Source organism: Sebastes umbrosus, chromosome 20, assembly GCF_015220745.1.
Source record: "Sebastes umbrosus isolate fSebUmb1 chromosome 20, fSebUmb1.pri, whole genome shotgun sequence".
NCBI classification, from domain to species: Eukaryota; Metazoa; Chordata; class Actinopteri; order Perciformes; family Sebastidae; genus Sebastes; species Sebastes umbrosus.
Window position 1 is genome coordinate 5,905,903 of NC_051288.1, and position 19,748 is coordinate 5,925,650.

Below are 19,748 nucleotides of genomic sequence, written 5' to 3' on the forward strand. Positions count from 1 at the left end.
CTCATGTTTACAATGTTTACTGAGGTAATAAATCAAGTGAGAAGTAGGCTCATTTTCTCATAGACTTCTATACAATCAGACTTCTTTTTGCAACCAGAGGAGTCGCTCCCTGCTGGCTATTAGAAAGAATTATTGCGCATTGGCTTCACTTTTCAGAACCGGTGGTTGACTACAGCTCCAGACTTTATACTTGATGACATCACAAGTTTGAGACTTACGTCTCTGTTTTCTGGCTTTTAGAGAGAGAAGCTCATGTTCGCAAATGTTGATTGTACTATCCTAGGCGTTGGAGATAACATATTGAAATTCTTAATTTAGGTGGTGTTCCCCTTTAATGTGCATGGCCCGTCTATCGCTGTCCGGTTATGTTGGTGCCTCCAGGATTTATGACGATGGAATCCAGTAAGGGACGGAGAGCCTGGCCAAAAGGCCTAAAGAGGAAACACAGACAGTACCGTTACACTGAAATCAAAAGCCCTAAAGAAAGTCTAAACAAATTTACAGTATGTGAGCTACGCAGAGGGGGAAGGGAAACAAATTGAGCACAGCAAGACCACAGTGTTTCAATTGAGGGTAGCACACGGAGAGAGAGAGCCAGAAAGAGACAGTGTCACTATAACTACAAATTCATCTTTACTACAGTACTATTGCAAGCAATTGCTCTGTAATATTAATAATTCATATATATTGCGGTAATGTAATATGTCTCAGTGTCACCTCCTCAGGGAAGTATCAGTTGAACTGATCAAAGACAAAATCCACCATCACATTTTCGCACACAAGTCATCATCAGTCTGGGATGTTCGGTACATCTCAGGCTTTATTTGGAGGGAAGTGATGCAATTTACTATTTTTCCATACCTATTTTTTTCTAATTGCCTCTCTACTTACACTTTACTCCATGTGTTCTATAAGGGATTTCTCTCTGTGAAATCGGGAAACACTGGTGCAAAACGAGTCAAACACACAAGCCCTTTCTATTTCTGAGAAAGGACCTTGAAGGGACTCACACCTGTATATATTGAAGATGTTTGACATTGTCTTTAGTAGGGTTGGGCGATATGACGGTATATACCATGCAAAGGTAGAAATGTGTCCACCGGTAGAGATTTGGTGATACTGTTTCCACCACGGTAGCATTTCTCATGTGATCTCCAGCTGCTTCGCAAGGTAACTTGATTTGGGCAGACGTGGAGGAGGAGAGTGAAGTTGTAAACACAGAGCAGGATGAAGCATCCTAACCAAACCAAGATGAGGAAGAACTCTGGTTACATGACAACCAGACGTTTGCACACTGTAGCTTATTTTGTTTTATCAGCTGTTTGAAATGAAAGGTGAGCAAATCCTGCAGTAAAAGTCATATTTTCTTTTTCTTTTGGTATACTCTAAAATACTAATTTGTGTGATTTTTATATCACTGACTGAAGTCAGGCTGGTATTTTTGAAAAAATATTACTTTTACTATTTTGAGTCTTTTGTTTTAATTCAAGTGTTGTCTCATATGAGGCAGTTGTTTTTGTTTGTGTGGAAGATCCAAATAAAAGAAGAAAATAATCAAACATGATGAAGTACTGTACGGTTATTTTAAACCATTTCTGAATTGAATTTACAGAACAATTACTGTATTGTGATATATACCATTACCCTGAAATAAAATGACATATGCCGTAATAGCAGATCAAACTCTATTAAACCCTACTGTATCTGTATTTTCCCACCTACACTTACCGTTATTTATGTTTGGTCAGACGTTCACAAGAAAAGTACCAACCAACAAAATGAACACACAATGTGTGCTCAAGAGTTTTCTGGTGTTTTAATGTGGTTGGGTGGCTGGATGAGGTCATTAGAGTCAGAGTAGAACACCTGACAGCATTTGAACGACCATCCTGTCCTGAACAGAGTCCAAGTTCACCTAAACTAAGTGAACGGAACCAAACTCGCAAAGATGGACACTAAAACTCCTCAAAAGTTGCAACCGAGTTCTCCACCACTTAGTGGAATATGTTTGGATAATCATAATGGTATACATTTTTTAGGTATTAAATATACATTCAGGATTTCTAGTATTGTGACAACATCAGTATAAGCAAAGATGCAGTTTAACTACAACTACAGAGAATGAGACAGAGAGAAAAATGAGAAGCGCACGGGCGATGTAAGAACAGCTTTATGGTGATTAATGACTTACGTGGATAGAACGTCAGATGGAAGGTCTGTGATGTACGATGGGATCTTTTTGCCCGTGAGGAACTGAGCCACCTCGTCGCTGAAAGTGTTGCAGTTGTGCTCAAACAAGTTGTACTTGTCACCTCTGTGCACCAAGAGAATGAAGGAGAGAGGGAAAGAGAGAAAGAGAGGAGACAGAGACAGAAATTCAGAGAGAAGACCGAGAGACCAGACAGGGTGGAGAAGGGTGGGTGAGCAGCAGGAGGAGACAAGATAAGAGACATTTTGACGGTGAGATAACACTATGTATAGACTGTGTATAAGAAGTGGACGTAGTCACTGTGACCCAATGAACTGAAAACACACTGTGAAAGGGTTGAAGTTCTAATACGAAAACACGGACAACGCCGTGGTAGCGACCTGTCAATCACAATGTAGCCAGGTCCTAAAGAATACCCTGCTTTATGGTCTATTTGACTCTAAATGGGCCCATAATTTACTAAATGAACATCATGCTGGATTGAAGAAGACTTGAAACTAGCGATTGAGACCATAAACTCATGTTTACAATGTTTACTGAGGTAATAATTCAAGTGAGAAGTAGGGTCGCCCCCTGCTAGCTATTAGAGAGAATGCAAGTTTAAAGGCACGTCCGCATTGGCTTCACTTTACAGCCGCAGAGGTTGCCCACTGTGAGAAGTGTGAGACTTTAAATGCATTTAAGACAAAGTACAGAGGATGTCAAAAATATTTTTTTTCAATGCAAAAGAATTATGGCCTATACATACCAAGTGAAATTTCCAGGCGATAATATGTTTTTTAGTTTTTTTTAAAAGGTTAGCGTGGCAGCAATGCATTTGCCTCACAATTGTTTGTGATTTTATTTCTTTAAGTTTTTAAAATTCCTGATTTAATAATTTGGAGTATGATGAGAATGTTTCATAATAAATTGAAAGACTTTCTGAAAAAAAGAAGTTGTAGCCTACATCCAAACTATGGGGTAGTAAACAATTAAAACATGTTTATTACTAGTCAAAGTCCATTAGTGGCAAAGTGACCCCTTCCCACCCTGATCTCCAGGATAGTCCCACTAAGATGGAAGCCTTTACCTGTATGTTGAATCTGCCAGTGAAAACAGGTACTCCATAAACAGCTCTGCAGGCACCTCAGTGGAGCCCAGGTCCACTACGGAGTCAGGTTCACCCAAGGGTGTGCCACACTAGAACGCAACACACATAGACACAGTATCACAGTCAGTATGCCTTGTTCCAAACACTTCTTGATCCATTACTTTCTAAGTATTTTCCTGTAGAGTGGTTAAAGTGGGAAAGTGTTTATATCATACAGTATGTGCTTTGCATTTGAGAAAAGGCTGAAACTGATTCTTACAGGGGGACAACTGCTGATGCCTTCTCCCATAAAGAAGAACTCCTTTCCATGGACCACGATACCAGTGTGCCTATAAAATACCAAAACACATTATTCCAATAAAAACAAGCCAATGAAAGGATTTAACCACAGTTCACAGGATCTTTAGTTTGATTAGACTAATAATAATAATACAAATAACTAATAATAAAAAAAATAAGGCTATAAAAAGCTGCACTCACCATATCCCATCAAGTTGTGTCCCTGTGATGATAAAAAAAAAAAATACACAATTAATACACAATGAACTTATTGCATTAGTAGGCAGAAAATAGCTCAGGCCCGATTAGCATCCCCGCTCTTTCCTGGTTTCTCTCGCCGGCCCAGACGCACTGTCCACGGCTCTCATGAAGCCAAGCAACAGGTAGGTTAGCTGGTCAGAAACTCACCTAACATGACAGCACTCAGCTGTCGGGCCATGCCTCTGGACATGTCGTAGATGTACAGTTTCACCGGGTAAGAGTCGGTTTGGTCCATTATGGCACAAATTGGTTACTTCAAAATGACAACTGCAGCTGATCTAGTACAAAGTTAGTTAGCTGAGTCACACCGAGAGGTGGCCGGCTGACTTACCGGTAGATAGCAAACTAAACTTCGATAACAAAGTTTATCGTGCAAGTTATGGATATAAACATACGCTATAAACTATTTAAAAAGTAAAAAATAAAGTGGCAAATATAAATCTCCTAGTAATATCCCAGAGTAGCCGGGTGCCGGGTGCTGACAGCGGTGCTGTGTCACTGTCTGACTGTAAACAATAACATGACTGTCAAATACAGTGCCTTCGCATGGAGGGTAGTGATGAGTCAGTCTAGAACGAGCTGGCTCAAAGAGCCGGCTCTTTTAAGTGAACGATGGGAGCCGGCTCCCGTCCGAGAGCCGTTTCTTTTTTTCTTTCTTTACTTAATTCAAGGCAGAATAATAGGATGATCTTCTCCGCGCCACGGGCACTCCACGCACTGACTGTGACTGAATGTTACTTTAAGAACTTTAAACATGCACTATATCTGCAACCATCTTGGACTCTAACCACTGGCGCACTTAGCACTTACTTTACACTATACATCCTATATACCACTTTATAGACAACACATATGTACATATTACATTGACGGACTGTATACACACTATGTCCACTCATTCACTCTGTATCTTTTATATCTCTATTATTGTTTTTATAATGTTTTTATAATGTTTTTATAATGTACAACCTTTACCTCTCCTGTGTTTTACTCTGTTTGCTGATGTTTGCCGATGTTGCTGCTTTGACACCTGAATTTCCCTCCGGGTATTAATAAAGGTTAATCTTATCTTATTTTATCTTATCTTATGTTGTGTTAATGACGTCCGTGGGACCAATCAGGTGATGACAGACATGGATCATACCATCAAGCAGGGAGCATCAAGCAGCATTTAAAATATGATATTCTGGAAATTATGGGGTTTAGTATAATTATATTGAATAATTTAAGTGATATATGCACAAACATACTAATCAAAAATCAAAACAGCGCTGAATTTGGCTGAATTATAAAAGGCAGAAGTGGTAAAAAATGAAGAACCGTTTGGGAGCCGAAAGAGCCGGCTCTTCTTGGTGAGCTGAGCCATATGATCTGGCTCACTAAAAAGAGCCTGAATTCCCATCACTTATGGCGGGGGCCCTACTTCCGGTGTCCACACAAATCCCGCCTACTTCCCTTCAGGATTGGCCAGTATCTTAGAATGACAAGACGAGCGTCCAATAGGCGACGAGACGTAACGTGCCATCAACAGCGTGCTCGTTCACGTACATGAACGCGCATGCCATTGAAACAAGCCTGGACTTGTGGACAGACAGAAGCAGAGCACGGTGAGTGACTGTATGCTCCTACACAATAACTTTATATCTCTTCAGGTTATTGTTTTAATGTGTTCGGTCCATATAGTTTGTGTGCGTTATTAGAAAGATACATTTATTCACTAAGCGACCTTAAAATGCCAATGAAACACACAGTGGCTAAACTGAGCTAGCTAATGTTGTCTGGGTTAATAAGTTAATACAATATTAATAATATCTTAATTAAACATAATGAATGGTTCTGAGGGCTTTGTCTTTCGCACAGTTCTTGTTCTCTGGTTTTAAGGAGCACAGTAAATCAACTTTTGATCATTAAATGTTGCAACAGTGTATCTTCTTTGTTTCCTGTTGTTGTGTCTTATTGACCTGCTGAATCCTTTTATTATTTGACAAGACCTGAAGCAGCACAGATGGCAGAGTGGAACGCCTTTTACCGGAATGAAGATGATGAGGAAGAGCAAGAGGAAGGAGAGCAATCTGGGGGTGAGATGAAGGCCTCATTACTTCATCTGAAGTGCAAATAACGAAAGAATGTCAGCTACCAGGGAGAAAGAGAGATAGATAGATAGATAGATAGTAACTTTATTAGTCCTGAGGGAAATTCAAGTTTCCAGCATCACAGTTCCATAGTGCAAAACATGTTAGTAAAAAGGTAGTAAAAAGTACAAAAAAATATACCAGATATAAAAATACAAGGAGATGAAGAAAACTGTTAAAACTGAATATAGTGCAGGGTAACAGCTGTGATACAGGACTATTAAAAAAGTGAACATAGTGCAGAAGAGACTGTTAAAAGTGATTATAGTGCATTATATAGAGTCAGATTCACAAATAACAGAGGAAGACTGGACAGAGATATGTGAGACTCGGACAACTACTACAAACTCAGGATCCTGGAGGGAGTTTGGATGGAAGAACGTAGTGCGATTCTTCATCACTCCTAAATTAACAGCACTGCAAACAGGCACGCGGAGCCAAGGCTTCTGTTGGAGGCAATGTGGAACCTCAATGGCTGATCATTTCCATATTTTTTGGGCATGCCCTAAAATACAACCATATTGGCAAGAGGTGGCAACTGAGATTAATAAAATAATGGGAATAAAGTTAAATTACTCATTCATTACACTATACTTGGGAAAAATACCAGAAATTGTTTTACCCAGAGATAAATATTTAATAAAGATTCTCTTGGCAAGTAGTAAGAAAGCCATAACTCAAAAGTGGATGCAGACTGATCCTCCAACATTAGACCGATGGCGGTGTATTGTAAATGAAATATATTGTATGGAAAGACTCACATTTATTTTAAGGGTTAAATTGGAAAAAAGTATTGAGTACTGGGAAAAATTGTGTATTTACTCCGTTGATTGAAGTGTGACATTGTATATTAAGATGTATTTACAATTATGTACTGTGATTTGACTTTATAACACCTATGATGACCTCATGTTCTTTGTTCTCAAATAAAAAAATAGTTCAATAAAAAACAAAAAAGAATGTCAGCTACCATCAATCCCACTGATTTAGTCATTATTCCTCTCTGGGACATTATTCTTCCACATTTTTATAATGAACTATAGTTATTAACATGTAATTAATATATGCACTTGTTATCAGTATTTGATACTGAAAAAAATACATTGTCTGACCCCTTAAAGTTACAAAACAACAAATCAGGCTATCTTTCTTTTTTAGGAGATTACAAGAGCACAGGGAGAGACAGTTTGGTCTTCTTGGTTGATGCCTCCAAGGAAATGTTCATAAAAGGAGAAGATGGACAGCCATCCAACTTTGACATGACCATGCAGGTAAAGATGGCCAGTTATCTTTTTTTCTGCTTTGTCTTTGCTGGAATTACAAAAAAAATGTGCTGGAAATATCTCAAATATTATATATAGGTTGAGACAACATAGTTGAGGAAAGGCATTTTTAAGAGTAAATTATCCAATTTATTTCATCCAATTATTTGTTCTCAAATCTGCCCTTTTGTCTCATGATAATAAGTGTCTGTGTTCTGTCCTTGTAGGTTGTGCGCAGCGTGTACACCAGCAAGATCATCAGCAGTCACAGGGACCTGATGGCGTTGGTTTTCTTCGGCACCGAGCAGAGCAAAAATCAAACAAACTCATTCAAGCACGTCTACGTGTACCACGACCTCGACGAACCCGGTGAGACGCTGCACTTTTCAAACTAACACATGATGATTACTCTTCATCTGTGATGCTGTTGTTTTGCTGCAAACACAATTGTGATCACAGTTCTTGTGCATAGGTTCCATCATGCCTCGAATGTATTCAGATAAAACATATTCAACTTTTTTTCAAGTTATTATTGTTCTTACATGTTATTTCACACAAACACAAGAGCACTTAAAAACACCGGTGCAAAGTTGCAGTTGATTTTAGTGATTACTATTATTATCAATACATGCAAAATGTGAGCACTGTAAGAAAGTCCTCTTAATCAAGTATTTGGACCAGTTTTGGGAAAACATATTTTTCTAACACCCCTATTCATTTTGTTTCTCCTCATCTGTCTTCTTATTGTCCACAGGTGCAAAGCGAGTGCAGGACGTGGACGCTCTGAAGGGGGAAAAAGGCGCCCAGCAAGCGGCGGAGATCATGGGCAGCGGGGAGACGTCGTTAGGCGACGCCCTGTGGTGCTGCGCCAACCTTTACAGCGACATCAAGCTACGCCTCTCGCACAAGCGGCTCATGATCTTCACCTGCAGGGACGAACCACACGAGGGGGACAGTGTGAAGGACCGACAGGCTCGCACCAAGGCCGGGGACCTCAAAGAGACCGGTACATCTCCAGCAAAAGCTTTGCAGCTTTTTAATATGTTAAGCCTGCATGTCGTGGACTCGTGTGACTCATGATCCCTTCGCTCTTAGGTGTCATCATTGATTTAATGCATCTGTTGAAACCGGGCGGCTTCAATGTGGCGCCCTTTTTTCGTGACATTGTAAGTCCACCCGAGGATGAGAGCGAGCTGGGGCTTCAGCTGGAGCCTTGTTACAAACTGGAGGACCTCCAGAAGAGGGTGCGCGCCAAGGAGCAGAAGAAGAGAGCCATGGCCCGGTAGAGATAAGCAACACATTTTACAGACAGATAAAAGAATGCAGTTTAGTCACTTCCTTTTTTATTTATTGCTCTGTGTATTTGCCATCTTCATCCTTAGTGGTTCATCTCCCTCTCTGCCATCTTTAGGATAAACCTGTGTCTTGGCGAGGGCATAAATGTCGCTGTGGGGATTTATGCAACAGCTGTGACAGCTCGGAAACCAGCTCCCATCAGACTTTACAGGGAAACCAACGAGCCGGTCCGCAGCAAAACCCGAATCTTCCACACCCAGACCGGCAGCCTGCTGCTGCCCAGTGAGATAAAGAAATCCCAGGTAAGAGCAGACCTGATATAAGCTCATTTTGGTTTGGTTGTTTCATAAAAATGTGTTGTAATTTGCTCTTTTTTTCCCTTGTTTGTTCGTGTGTGTCTGCCGTAGACGTACGGTAAGAAGCAGATAGTGATGGAGAGGGACGAGGTGGACGCCATCAAGAAGTTTGAAGATCCTGGAATGTCTCTGATCGGATTCAAACCGATGGAGAAGCTCAAACGTCACCACCACATCCGACCCGCCGTCTTCCTCTATCCTGAGGAGGAAGAGGTGAAAGGTAGCACTGTTTGTGTCTGATTTACTTCAAAACTAAATATTAAAAACCTCAGCATTGACTGTCTGTGTTTGAACATGTATGCTAACGATTTTAGTTTTGAGCCTTTAATTGTACACAGTTGATTGGACCGTGTCATCAAAAGTGTCTTACAGCATCTTCTCCTGTGTTTTCCACCTCAGGCAGCGCATGTCTGTTCTCTGCCTTGTTGACGAAGTGCAGCGAGAGGAACGTGTTCGCTCTGTGCCGCTGCGTCTCTCGCCGAAACTGCCCGCCTCGATTTGCCGCCCTGGTGCCTCAGAAAGAGGAGATCGATGAGGGGAAAGTACAGATTACACCACCAGGTAACACGCTGCCGGGCTCAGCAAAGGAGGCTAACGAACTTTTGCTCCTTTTGTAGTTTCTACCACTGTATTTGGCTCTGATGAGCAAGATAGGCAATTATATTATAGTCTATGTCATTGTAGTGTACTGAAGCCTCGTCTCTCTGCATCAGGGTTCAACGTCATCTATCTGCCGTACGCTGACGATATTCGGACTCTGGATATTCCCCGGTGCCCGTCGGCCTCACAAACACAGGTGGACAAGATGAAGGAGATCGTCTCCAAGCTCCGCTTCAAATACAGGTAGCTGCTCATGTTCAGAGCTTTACAGAGATCTCAGTTTAGAGATGCCTAACAATTGTTTCGATGCTATGCCAATTTCTGTTAAAAAAAAAAAAAAAAGTGTCTTTGGTCTGTGTTGTTTTGCCACTTCAAGAGAGATATTGGGAGACATATATTAAAGGGACTGTTTGTAAGAATCAGAAATTCTTGTTAACAGCGACACCTGTGGTTGTTAAGTCAACATAAGTCAGCGTATCGGGTTCGCGCTTGTGCTCGCTCTAAATAGACATGAACCAGGTTTGCGGTTTTGCTGCTTCCGTGTAGTTTGTGTTGAAGTCTTGTCTGAACAGCGTAGCCACACGCTAGCGCATATGCGCATTGGAAACCGACCCGGGTGATTTATACGTGTAAGAAGTTAAAAACAGTCCCTTTACATAAAGAAAACAAATTTATAGAATGGCTGTTGTGGGATTTATGGACACTTTGTGTTGACAAAATTACACTTAGCAAGCGTGATCTCTGCTCATAACAAGGTCATTTCTTTCTGTAACATGTTTCCATTCTTTGTAATGCAGGAGTGATGCTTTTGAGAATCCTGTCATCCAGCAGCAGTACAGGAACCTGGAGGCCTTGGCTCTGGACATGGTGGCTCCAGAGGACATAGAGGACCTCATCAGTAAGACGCAGACAAACAAACACTCAGAGATCCTCTTGTGGTCGGTACAACCACTTTTTGTTCCTTCGTCTAACAATTTCTGCACTCGTCTGTCTCTCTTCTTTTCTTTTTCCGTCTCAGTGCCAAAGGTGGATCAGATGGACCGCCGTCTGGGTCCTTTGGTTCAGGAGTTTAAAGATCTGGTTTACCCGGACGACTACAACCCCGACAGCAAACCAGCTGCCAAACGCAAAACAGGTCAGAGCTGGAGTCAAAACAGAAACTAAGCTTTTTACTGTATCTTTGTTGTTTTTGCTTATTGGTACCAAGGTTATAATCATTTTAAATGTTCAATTAGTTTTTATTTTATTTTAGTTTGACTTTTCAATTTCATTTTAGTTTAGTTTTAGTTCTTTTTCAGAGTATGTTTGCTAGTTTTGGTTTAGTTTCAGTTTTTCATAAAGGTCTAGTTTTAAAAATGTATTAAATATAATAATAATATAATAAAAATGTATAACAATGTTTAATCTTCGCACTACTTTAGTGAAATAACTGCGGCATAGCGTTGTCTCCTGGAATGTCAAGTCCGTTCAATTTCTGTGGTTCAATGTCATAAGAGTTGACGGAAATGCTGTCTCCTTTATTCAGTAGTGATACATTATAGCTAAAAAACAAAAACTGAAATTAATTTACGTTCATTTTTATTTTATTTTCCTTAGTTTTTTACCCAAGCAATATTGTTTCAGTTTAGTTTTTCTTAAAGGATATAGTTTTTAAAAATAATATATAATAAAAAATATATTTTTCACTGCTAATTTTCGACTGGTTTAGTTTAATATAATAACCCTGGTTGGTACCGCAAGTTTGAATTGTTCTCCCAATACACAGTATCTGGATTATTGATCAGTAATGATGATTTTGAAATACATCACTGGCTGCTGTGGTACAGTCAAAATCTTAATTATTCTTTTGACTGAATGCTTTTTCTCCACGAATGAACCTGTAGCTGATGCCGCAGGCGGCGCTGAGAAGAAGCCTAAAGTGGAGGTGACAGAAGACGAGCTGCGGGAACACGTGCAGAACGGCACCCTGGCAAAGCTGACCGTGCCCGTGTTGAAGGAGGCCTGCAAGCAGTTCGGGGTTCGGACCACCGGGACCAAGAAGCAGGAGCTGATAGATGCTCTGATCGCCAAGCTGGGCCCATGAGGAGTTAAATATACAACTCACAGTGCCTTCATGAGCAGACAAGGCTTGTTCAGATCAGGGTTACACTTGATTCCAGATGTAGAAATGTCTTCAGCCACTTTGTAATGACCAAATTCTAGTAAATTCTGTGTTCTACTTTAAAGGTAGGTAACACGTTTTAAATCTACTGCTTGGCCTGTGAAATTTGGGATGTACCGGGACACTGTGTTTAGGGTTCAACCAAAAACACTCCTTGTTATGTTTGATGAAATAAAACCTGCTTCACCTTTTTTTGCAAGGCAGCATGTTTTGGTGCAGCTCAGTGCTAATGTTTGCATTAGGTGTGTCAGTTCCACATTTCATGAATAATGTTTGATTGTAAAAAAAACAAGCCATTTTCTTGTGATTGAGAACTCTCAAACTGTTGTGTTACAACATTATGACAAAAATCTTGCACTCATAGTCTCATACAGTCATAAAAATACTGTAACTAGTGATCACATTTTGCATTTTCTTGAATAAAACAAAAAAGTTTCACAGCTCTGTATTTAGTTGTGTTTTATTCTAATAACTACATGAGTCATTTTACTGTACTGCACATGTTAAGCAGCATTTCCAGTTCTTCTTGTAGCAGGAGAAAAAAAAGGTGTGTCCCTCCAAAGTAAGACTGCAGGATTATCAGCATGCCTGGACCTTCACACACTACATTGTGTTGTCACACCTCAAGATAAAATAAGAGCAGTGTTCCTGTTGAGGGCAGGCCTGTGCAGGCAAATGTTTCTGCACAACAACAGGAAGAAGAAGAAGAAGGGATCACATACAACTTTGACCTGGTGAGTTGCGGGAGGTTTTGACAGACTGGAAGTAGATAGCATTCTTTGGGGAGGATTATCTGACTACACAGCAGGCAGTACTTTTGTAACATTTTGCATTTGCTATGGGTTTAAATAGACTTGTTGTTACTATATTATATTGTATATGTTGTTTCTCTGTGTAGGTTTTCTGTAGGTTTTACTCTGTCTTGAAACTTTGCTACATGTTACCATACAACTGACTAACTATGCAGCCTTTGCTAGGTCTGAAATGCTCCCTGGGCACTTTACTTTTGCTGTAATATTGATATTTTAGTTATATTTTCATAGTATAATCGTTGAAAAACATTTGTCAACCCGAGCGTTACATTTTCACTTTTAGTGCTTTTATTTTGACAGTTTTGAGCAGAAGTGCTGTCACGTATTCTCGTTACCTTGACAACGGCTTGCTGAGAGTCTGTAAAGTGCAGAGAGATGGATAACATGGAGTGTCAATGTGCAAACAACCCTGAGGATGGAGGTGAGAAGGATTTTTTTATTATTTTAAATCATCAAACATACCTTTAAAGACATTAAAGATGTTTTTGCTACTTCTCAGAGTATTATTTTTATTTTAACTTCCATTTTATGACAATATAATTAAAATACTCTCTTAATTAGATGTCCATTACACACTCAATAGTCTTTTTTAATCTCATATTGTGATATTATATCTTCATGGTTGCAAATAAAACAACCTGTGTGCTGTGCAGTTCCAGTACTGTAGGCATGACGTCAAGCTAGCAGCAACATGTTTTTCACTTCCGGGTTAGATTTTCAAAATAAATATAAGCAATCAAGAACGAGTTGCTTTCCAGTTCTGACAATTTGAGAACATTAACAAGAACTTAAACACTACTATTTACCATCTTTAACGTAGTTTAATTAAATAATCAATTTAAAATAATTGGCAGCTGTGAACTGTCATATTTAAAACTGTGCTGTATGTTTATGCTATCAAAACAATCTTGGATTGAGAGATTGTGATGTCAGCCTTTACATATATAGAGTCAAATTAACTTTGATATTCCTACAGGCACACACACGCAGCCCTGAATTCACCAATAGGGTTTTCCTAATAGTATTTTCATTCCGCATCTCCCATGTAGGTGAAAGGTAAACCCCATGATAAGTTGTGTACAACTTTGTAATATTGATGTCATGCTTTCCTCCCTCCCCTCTCTGTTTGTAGGCTGGTGGATGAGCAGCCAGATGGGAGCTTTTACCGTGGTGGGGTATCTTCTCTACAGGTTCTCACAGAGTCAGTCACTCACCGACACACTGTTCATTTGAAAAAAACAGAAGGTTCCCCTGACATATAAACCATGTTGTTTCTCTGATTGATTGACCTCTCTTCCTCTGAGATAGTGAGTCTGGAAACTAGAAAGCACAGCAAATGTAAAACAGATTAGATTTGCTTGAATTTATCAGAAATGCCTCTGATGAGAACTGTCATACCTGATGGTTTTATCAGGGGTTTAGGCAGGAATTGAGGGTGACCCTCACCTCCCTCCATTTTCAGTGATCAACACATGTGCACATTGATTTACTGATAAAAAACACACAACTCTAAAGGATAAAGCAGTTGATATTCTATATTTTTCTCATGGTCAGCAAATCCAAAACAATGAATCAATGATGACCCCTGCTGTAATACTGATAGTGGTCTGTTTTCCCTGCAGCACTCCCACGTCTGATCCGATGGCCGATTCGTCTGTTCTGCTCTCTAACTGGTGAGTGGTTTAATCAGAGTGATATATCAGAGGTCAGAGGTCACTTTTTCCCCTCACAGTCTGATTATAACTGACAGCGCACAAAACTAACGTTGCCATCAGTACAATAATGTTTGTGCATGATATAAAATAAAATCTGTCCCCAATTCGACTGTTATCAGTCCATTAAGCAGGCGTTATCGGTCGCTATAAGCACCATACATGTGGGTCATTAGGGGCCTACTACACCTACTAAGTGGTAAAAATGAAAGCGAAACTTAAAACAACACGTTCTAATACATAAAACTGCATGAAATGTTACGTTTTAATAAAAAACAGAACAGCTTCTTTAGGTTTAGACAACAAATCCACTTAGTTAAGTTAAGGGGAAAACATTGTGTTTTGGTTTCACACTGTCTATACTACAGCGCCTGACTTCCGCTTCTGCTCCTGTCGTAATCACTACGGTCACTAGAGGTTGCTGTCTTCTTCTTTTATACCTTCTTTCGGTGATCCATGTGAATGGAATGTGAAGATGATAAAACCTACTAGTGGGTGTAGTAGGCCCCTACTGACTCACATCTATGGTGCTCATAGCGGCCGGTAACACCTATTTAATGGCCTGATAACAGTCTAATCGTCTGATTAATGTGTTCTGCCTCAGGTCTGACAGCTCTTTGGAGCTGGGTGGGCCGCCTGGTGGGAACCCTTCGTGGTACGAAATATACATCCCTTTATGTCTGACCAATAGTAATAAAACACAAAATGTGTCACATGTCACCTACGAATTAAAAGAGTCTTACTTTTCTATTTATGTCTCAGGAATCCAGAGCCTGTGTAAATGGCTGTCTCGAGTTTGGCGGTTTGTCGGAGGTGAGTGCTGCCTGCGTTTGTGTTGGATGTTGTGTACTCTTCATTGAGTGTTTCAAATGGACTTTTTAAGTTAGGGTAAACAGGTCAGGAGAAGTTTACAATTTGAGTGGGTATTCAGAGTGACTCAGAAATTCAGGAGCAGACACATGACAGCAATTTAGTATCTGAGTGGAGCGGGGCTATTTCAGTGATAGAGCTACATATTCATTATAGGCCTGTAATTAAGCATCTGCTCCTGCATCAGCATCTTCCTCCAAGTTCAAGTGGCTGATTGCTATCATCACAGGTCAGTTCACCTTCTTTTTCCTTTGATACTTTTTTTGTGTTTGTTCTGTTGAATGTAAGAAATTTAAAGGGACGGTAACACTGTGTTCCTATATACTGACGTTATACTGGGAACATTATTGTTAAATATTGCCTTGATAAGCCTATCTGAAGCCAAGGTGTTTCAGTCCTTTACAGTAGACATTTTAAAGGTGCAGTGTGCAGGATTTGGAGGCATCTAGTGGTGTGGTTGCAGATTGCAGCCAACTGAGTACCCCTCCACTCAGTCCTCCCTTTCCAAGACCGCGATAACGTTAGCCGCCGATAGCAAAATCGCTGTAACGCCGTTCACCTCGCTCCTTACCATAATAACACTACTTTAGGAGCAACGGAAGTCAGACGGCGGCTGGCGATACCACGGTTTTGCACTCTGCGGCTCACATTACCGCAGTTTCACAAGTGTGTCGGAGAACTACGGTGGTCTGCAGGTAACATAAAAACGCGAAAGGCTCTCTCTAGAGCCAGTGTTTGGTTTGTCCATACTGGGCTACTGTAGAAACATGGCGGATCAACATGGCGGCCTCCAGGAAGAGGACCTACTCCCTATGTAGATATGAAGGACTAATTCTAAGCTAACGAAAACACAACGATTTGTATTTTCAGGTGATTATACACTAATGAAAACATAGTTATGAAAATTGTATTACATTTCTGCTAATAGATCCCCTAAAATGCTACACACTGTTCCTTTAAAACATAAAATCCACTCACTCAGGACCCATTGGGCTGAGAATCACAGCTTTTCTGCAGAGTGCTTTATTATCTATCTAATGAAAACTTGTCACCTCTGCAGGGTCATCCAGTGATGGAGCACTGGAGGATCTCAAAAGCAGCACCAACAAACCAAGCCTGAGGCTGATCCTCGTGGGGCCCACGGGTGGAGGACGGACCTCCCTTGCAGATACTTTGTTGGGCAAAAGTGAGACACCCATGGATCCCCAAATGGAGAGCACCAAGAGAAGGACAATAATGGGTGGGAGAGAGGTTATAGTGATCGACACTCCGGATCTTTTGGGGTTGTCGTTGGGGAACCACAAGAAAGCCAGGGAAGCTCTGAGGAGCCTCCAGCTCTCCGGTCCTGGACCGCACGCCTTCCTGCTGGTGATCCGAGCTCCGGGCTCCAGCATGACCATCGACCAGGACGCGGCTCAGGCAGTCCGAGCCACCCTCAAGCTGTTTGGAGACGGGGTCGCGGGGTACATCATCCCTGTGCTCACCCACCCAGACCGTCTGGGTCGGAGGCCTACCGTAGATGCGCTGCTGGATGCGGACTCTGGGGGTCTGAAAAGGGCTCTATCTCTGTGTGACCAGAGGCCAGAACTGCTGGACAACGGGCCAGACCGCCCCCTAGAGGCGCAGATTGCGATGCGCAAGCTGCTGGTGGAGCGTGTGATGGAGACGGAGGCAGTGAGGGGGCATTTTGTCCACGAGCTGCAGAGGAGGGAGGACCACATCAGGGAGGAGCTGCTAGCTGATATGGGCTCGGCACTGGCTGGAAAACTGTGACATGTAAATAAGAGAGGGGGAAGGATCGAGAGATGGTGACGTTGGTGTGTGTGTATGACAGCGTTGTTGGAGCAGTGACAAAATAAGGAGGCAGGATTCATTCAAGTGTTAAACATGCAATTTTGACTTTCGGTGCAAGGGTGATTCTTTGCCTGAGGTATTTTTGTCACTCTGCTGGTTCACCACTGTCCAAACGGATTTACTACCACTGGCCGCCTTTTGGTTTTCCAACATGCCGCAGATGCTTTTGGTTAGATATCATGCCCACACACACTTCATTTTCCAATTTTGGTGTGTTGTAATTCTTCAATGTCTGTGTATTCTTCTGTGAAGGCCTGTGCTTCGTGTTTTCTTACTCTGCTCCAGTGCTTGTTGGCCCTCCCTTGTCTTGCATAATTTATAAGATATCAAACTTTAAAGATGATCAGGGAAAATAAACTGAAGTCACATTGGGAATAGAGTTCAGCAGCATCGCTGCATGCATTCTGTGTTTTCTCCAGAGGCCTCTGAAACAGCATTTAATTAGCATTAATTGAAGGTTTTATAGACTGTATTTATGTAGCTGTGATCAGAAAACATCTTCATCATATTGTCAACAGATGACAGTATTGAGTTGATATATGATATAATATCACGCAAGTACAGTATATGTCGTCAATGTAGTGCGGTGTAAACCAATTTTGATTAATAACTTTTCATTTTCCAAACGATTAGACTGTTATCAGCCGCTATGATCACCATAGATGTGGGTCAATAGGGGCCTACTACACCCAATAGTAGGTTTTATCATCTATTCACATGGTCGATCACCGAAAGAAGGTATTAACAAACACGACAGTGACCTCTAGCAACCATAGTAATATTTGACGTGCAGAAGCGGAAGTCCGACACTGTTGTATGTATATACAGCCTGAAACTCCAAATAGGATGGAGGTTGGGAGCAATGGATGGGACACGATTCACAGGGTGTTCACCCAGAGGACCAGAGTTTGCATCCTGTGTAGTTGTATTTGTGTTTAAGTGTTAAGTTTCACTTTCACTTTTCAAATTTAGTTATTTTAAGTCAAAACTTAACTGTTTTTGTTGCGTAAACCTAAAGAAGTTGTAGTTTTGTTCCCTAAACCTAAATAAGCCTTTTTGTGTTCAAAATGTAACGTTTCTTTCAGTTTTACAACGTGTTAGAATGTGTTGCTTTTAAGTTTCACTTTCACTTTTAAAACATAGTAGGCATAATAGGCCCCCAATAACCCACATAAATGGTGCTTATAGCAACCGATAAGGCCTATTTAATGGCCTGATAACAGTCAAATTCAGAATTGAAGTTGCCCATATAAATGACACAAGTAAAGCACAGTGGCTCTGTGGTTAGGAATAGCATTCAACTAAACAGTACAGACCTTCAACAGACCAATCAGGTTCCTCATGCATCGTGATGTATAAAATTTGACATTGGAAAAAATGACCCTCTTGTCTGTTGTTCTTTTGCCAAGCCTGACCTCTGACCTGAGAAAAAGAGAAACAGCATTAAAAAAATAGTTTGTCCCAAAATGGAATTGCAGTCATTGTCTTCCAGTTTGAACCAGCCAGGGATTATATACAGTACTTTGCAGTCCAAACAAACGTACTCCAATATTTACCTCAATAGCTCCAAGACATTCCAGTGTCGCTTTTGAGTATCGTGTTACTGTGTTCAGTAAACTAATTCTGAAGAACTGAAAGTAAAACATTGTCTAACTGGTAAATGTTGGACTTTTGGTTTAGTTTAGCTGAAAAACACTTTCTAAAAAGCTTGACCTTCCCCTTCTGCACTAAAACACAGCACCAGCATTTATGAGGTTATTGAATCTGAAGACTGCTGTCAAAACAGATCTGTTCTCTGTGGCGGAACATGCCATTAGCCACAACTGAGAAAAAGAGATGAATTTTCAAATGTATCCACATTATTGTGGACACTATGGGATTAAACAGGCCTAACTGGTGGTGGTCCTAAAACTTTGATGGGGTTTAAAGTTGACTTGATCGAATGTGCCAAAGTCTGTTACACAATTTACAATACTTTTTATATTGGCACTGAATCAAATGACTCCTCTAATTTAAGCTGGTCAGTCATAGGTGGGCAAACCCACTGAGAATCAACACCAAAGTCTGCAGCTATTTGCAGCTTTCTAGCCACTTTTGGCTCTTTGTTTTAGGTTTTCGGCCTGCCCAACATTCAGAGGAGTTCGCAAACCAAACTAGAGCTAAAAATATAGAGTGAATTTTGAGCTATTCTCGAAATGTCAAAAATTCAACATGAGTAACAACTTTTGTATCTGCTTGCACCATAACCAAATGGACTATGGGCTGAGGCGATTCATTGTGTCACATTGTTTCAATAAAATAGATTAAAAAAGACCATTAACAATGTCATCATTATTTAAAGTATACCCTTGTAGCAGCTTTTGTGTTCCACATCATGCCCAGTGTGTGAATCCATTGTGTCCTGTGATTCCCTTGTGCATAGTATGCAATATGTGACTCCACCGGTCACAATGAAAACTATTATATTAAGACGCAATGAAAGAATGCGAAGGAAGCTATCGCTGAAGAAATATCAGCCACAAAAACAAAAATTGGGGTTTGATATAATAAAAATCTTAAAGATGTGATTCATAAATATTGATAACCTGCATCACATGACTTGGTTTCAATTAACCTTGCTGTAAATACGAACTTGAAATAGGCCTGTTATCACTTAATGAAGTTGTTGTGGTGAACGTTTAGCAAATAATTGCCTATTTACATCTAGCAGACACAGATTAAATAGCATTTCTGTAAGTCCAATATTCACTCTCTATTTAAAGTGGACATATGGAAAAACTCACGTTTTCCTTGTGCATATATTTGGGTATCTGTGAAATAACTGTGAAATAAGACAACCCAGTCAGTTTTTTGT

At 40.6% G+C, this 19,748-nt stretch overlaps 3 protein-coding genes across 5 annotated transcripts; 2 read left to right on the forward strand and 1 right to left on the reverse strand.

Moving 5' to 3' along the window:
* Positions 1-317: 317 nt before the first annotated feature.
* desi1b (desumoylating isopeptidase 1b) lies at positions 318-4,400 on the reverse strand. The gene is made up of 6 exons (XM_037754055.1): positions 3,987-4,400; positions 3,780-3,801; positions 3,559-3,628; positions 3,279-3,388; positions 2,192-2,314; positions 318-431 (listed from the first exon to the last, which is right to left on the reverse strand). Exons 1-6 carry the CDS (start codon positions 4,072-4,074, stop codon positions 350-352), a joined length of 495 nt encoding a protein of 164 aa, XP_037609983.1. The 5' UTR covers positions 4,075-4,400; the 3' UTR covers positions 318-349.
* Positions 4,401-5,349: 949 nt separating this feature from the next.
* xrcc6 (X-ray repair complementing defective repair in Chinese hamster cells 6) lies at positions 5,350-12,086 on the forward strand. 2 transcript variants are annotated; one of them, XM_037755431.1, is made up of 13 exons: positions 5,350-5,456; positions 5,828-5,917; positions 7,130-7,242; positions 7,461-7,602; positions 7,988-8,239; positions 8,329-8,515; positions 8,645-8,831; positions 8,937-9,105; positions 9,285-9,446; positions 9,599-9,728; positions 10,283-10,383; positions 10,504-10,620; positions 11,369-11,568. In XM_037755431.1, the coding sequence occupies exons 2-13, from the start codon at positions 5,845-5,847 to the stop codon at positions 11,566-11,568; spliced, it is 1,833 nt and encodes a 610-aa protein (XP_037611359.1). In that variant the 5' UTR covers positions 5,350-5,456; positions 5,828-5,844. The 2 variants fall into 2 exon arrangements, with proteins under 2 accessions (XP_037611359.1, XP_037611358.1); XM_037755430.1 differs by having other exon boundaries at positions 5,389-5,446; positions 11,369-12,086.
* Positions 12,087-12,227: 141 nt separating this feature from the next.
* On the forward strand, positions 12,228-19,197 carry LOC119479631 (immune-associated nucleotide-binding protein 5-like). 2 transcript variants are annotated; one of them, XM_037755432.1, is made up of 8 exons: positions 12,228-12,380; positions 12,759-12,879; positions 13,591-13,659; positions 14,081-14,131; positions 14,775-14,825; positions 14,933-14,983; positions 15,228-15,269; positions 16,101-19,197. In XM_037755432.1, the coding sequence occupies exons 2-8, from the start codon at positions 12,834-12,836 to the stop codon at positions 16,811-16,813; spliced, it is 1,023 nt and encodes a 340-aa protein (XP_037611360.1). In that variant the 5' UTR covers positions 12,228-12,380; positions 12,759-12,833; the 3' UTR covers positions 16,814-19,197. The 2 variants fall into 2 exon arrangements, with proteins under 2 accessions (XP_037611360.1, XP_037611361.1); XM_037755433.1 differs by lacking the exon at positions 15,228-15,269.
* Positions 19,198-19,748: the final 551 nt, after the last annotated feature.

Coding starts and splice junctions, on each gene's coding strand:
- desi1b (XM_037754055.1), bottom strand. CDS start 4,074: ATGGACCAAACCGACTCTTACCCGGTGAAACTGTACATCTACGACATG. Junction 3,389..3,558: donor GCATCAGCAGTTGTCCCCCT/GTAAGAATCAGT, acceptor GTTGCGTTCTAG/TGTGGCACACCCTTGGGTGA. Junction 432..2,191: donor CCATCTGACGTTCTATCCAC/GTAAGTCATTAA, acceptor TTTCCTCTTTAG/GCCTTTTGGCCAGGCTCTCC.
- xrcc6 (XM_037755430.1), top strand. CDS start 5,398: ATGCCATTGAAACAAGCCTGGACTTGTGGACAGACAGAAGCAGAGCAC. Junction 9,729..10,282: donor AAGCTCCGCTTCAAATACAG/GTAGCTGCTCAT, acceptor TTTGTAATGCAG/GAGTGATGCTTTTGAGAATC. Junction 10,384..10,503: donor GGACATAGAGGACCTCATCA/GTAAGACGCAGA, acceptor TTTCCGTCTCAG/TGCCAAAGGTGGATCAGATG.
- LOC119479631 (XM_037755432.1), top strand. CDS start 12,834: ATGGATAACATGGAGTGTCAATGTGCAAACAACCCTGAGGATGGAG. Junction 13,660..14,080: donor TCTCTACAGGTTCTCACAGA/GTCAGTCACTCA, acceptor TTTTCCCTGCAG/CACTCCCACGTCTGATCCGA. Junction 15,270..16,100: donor GCTGATTGCTATCATCACAG/GTCAGTTCACCT, acceptor TCACCTCTGCAG/GGTCATCCAGTGATGGAGCA.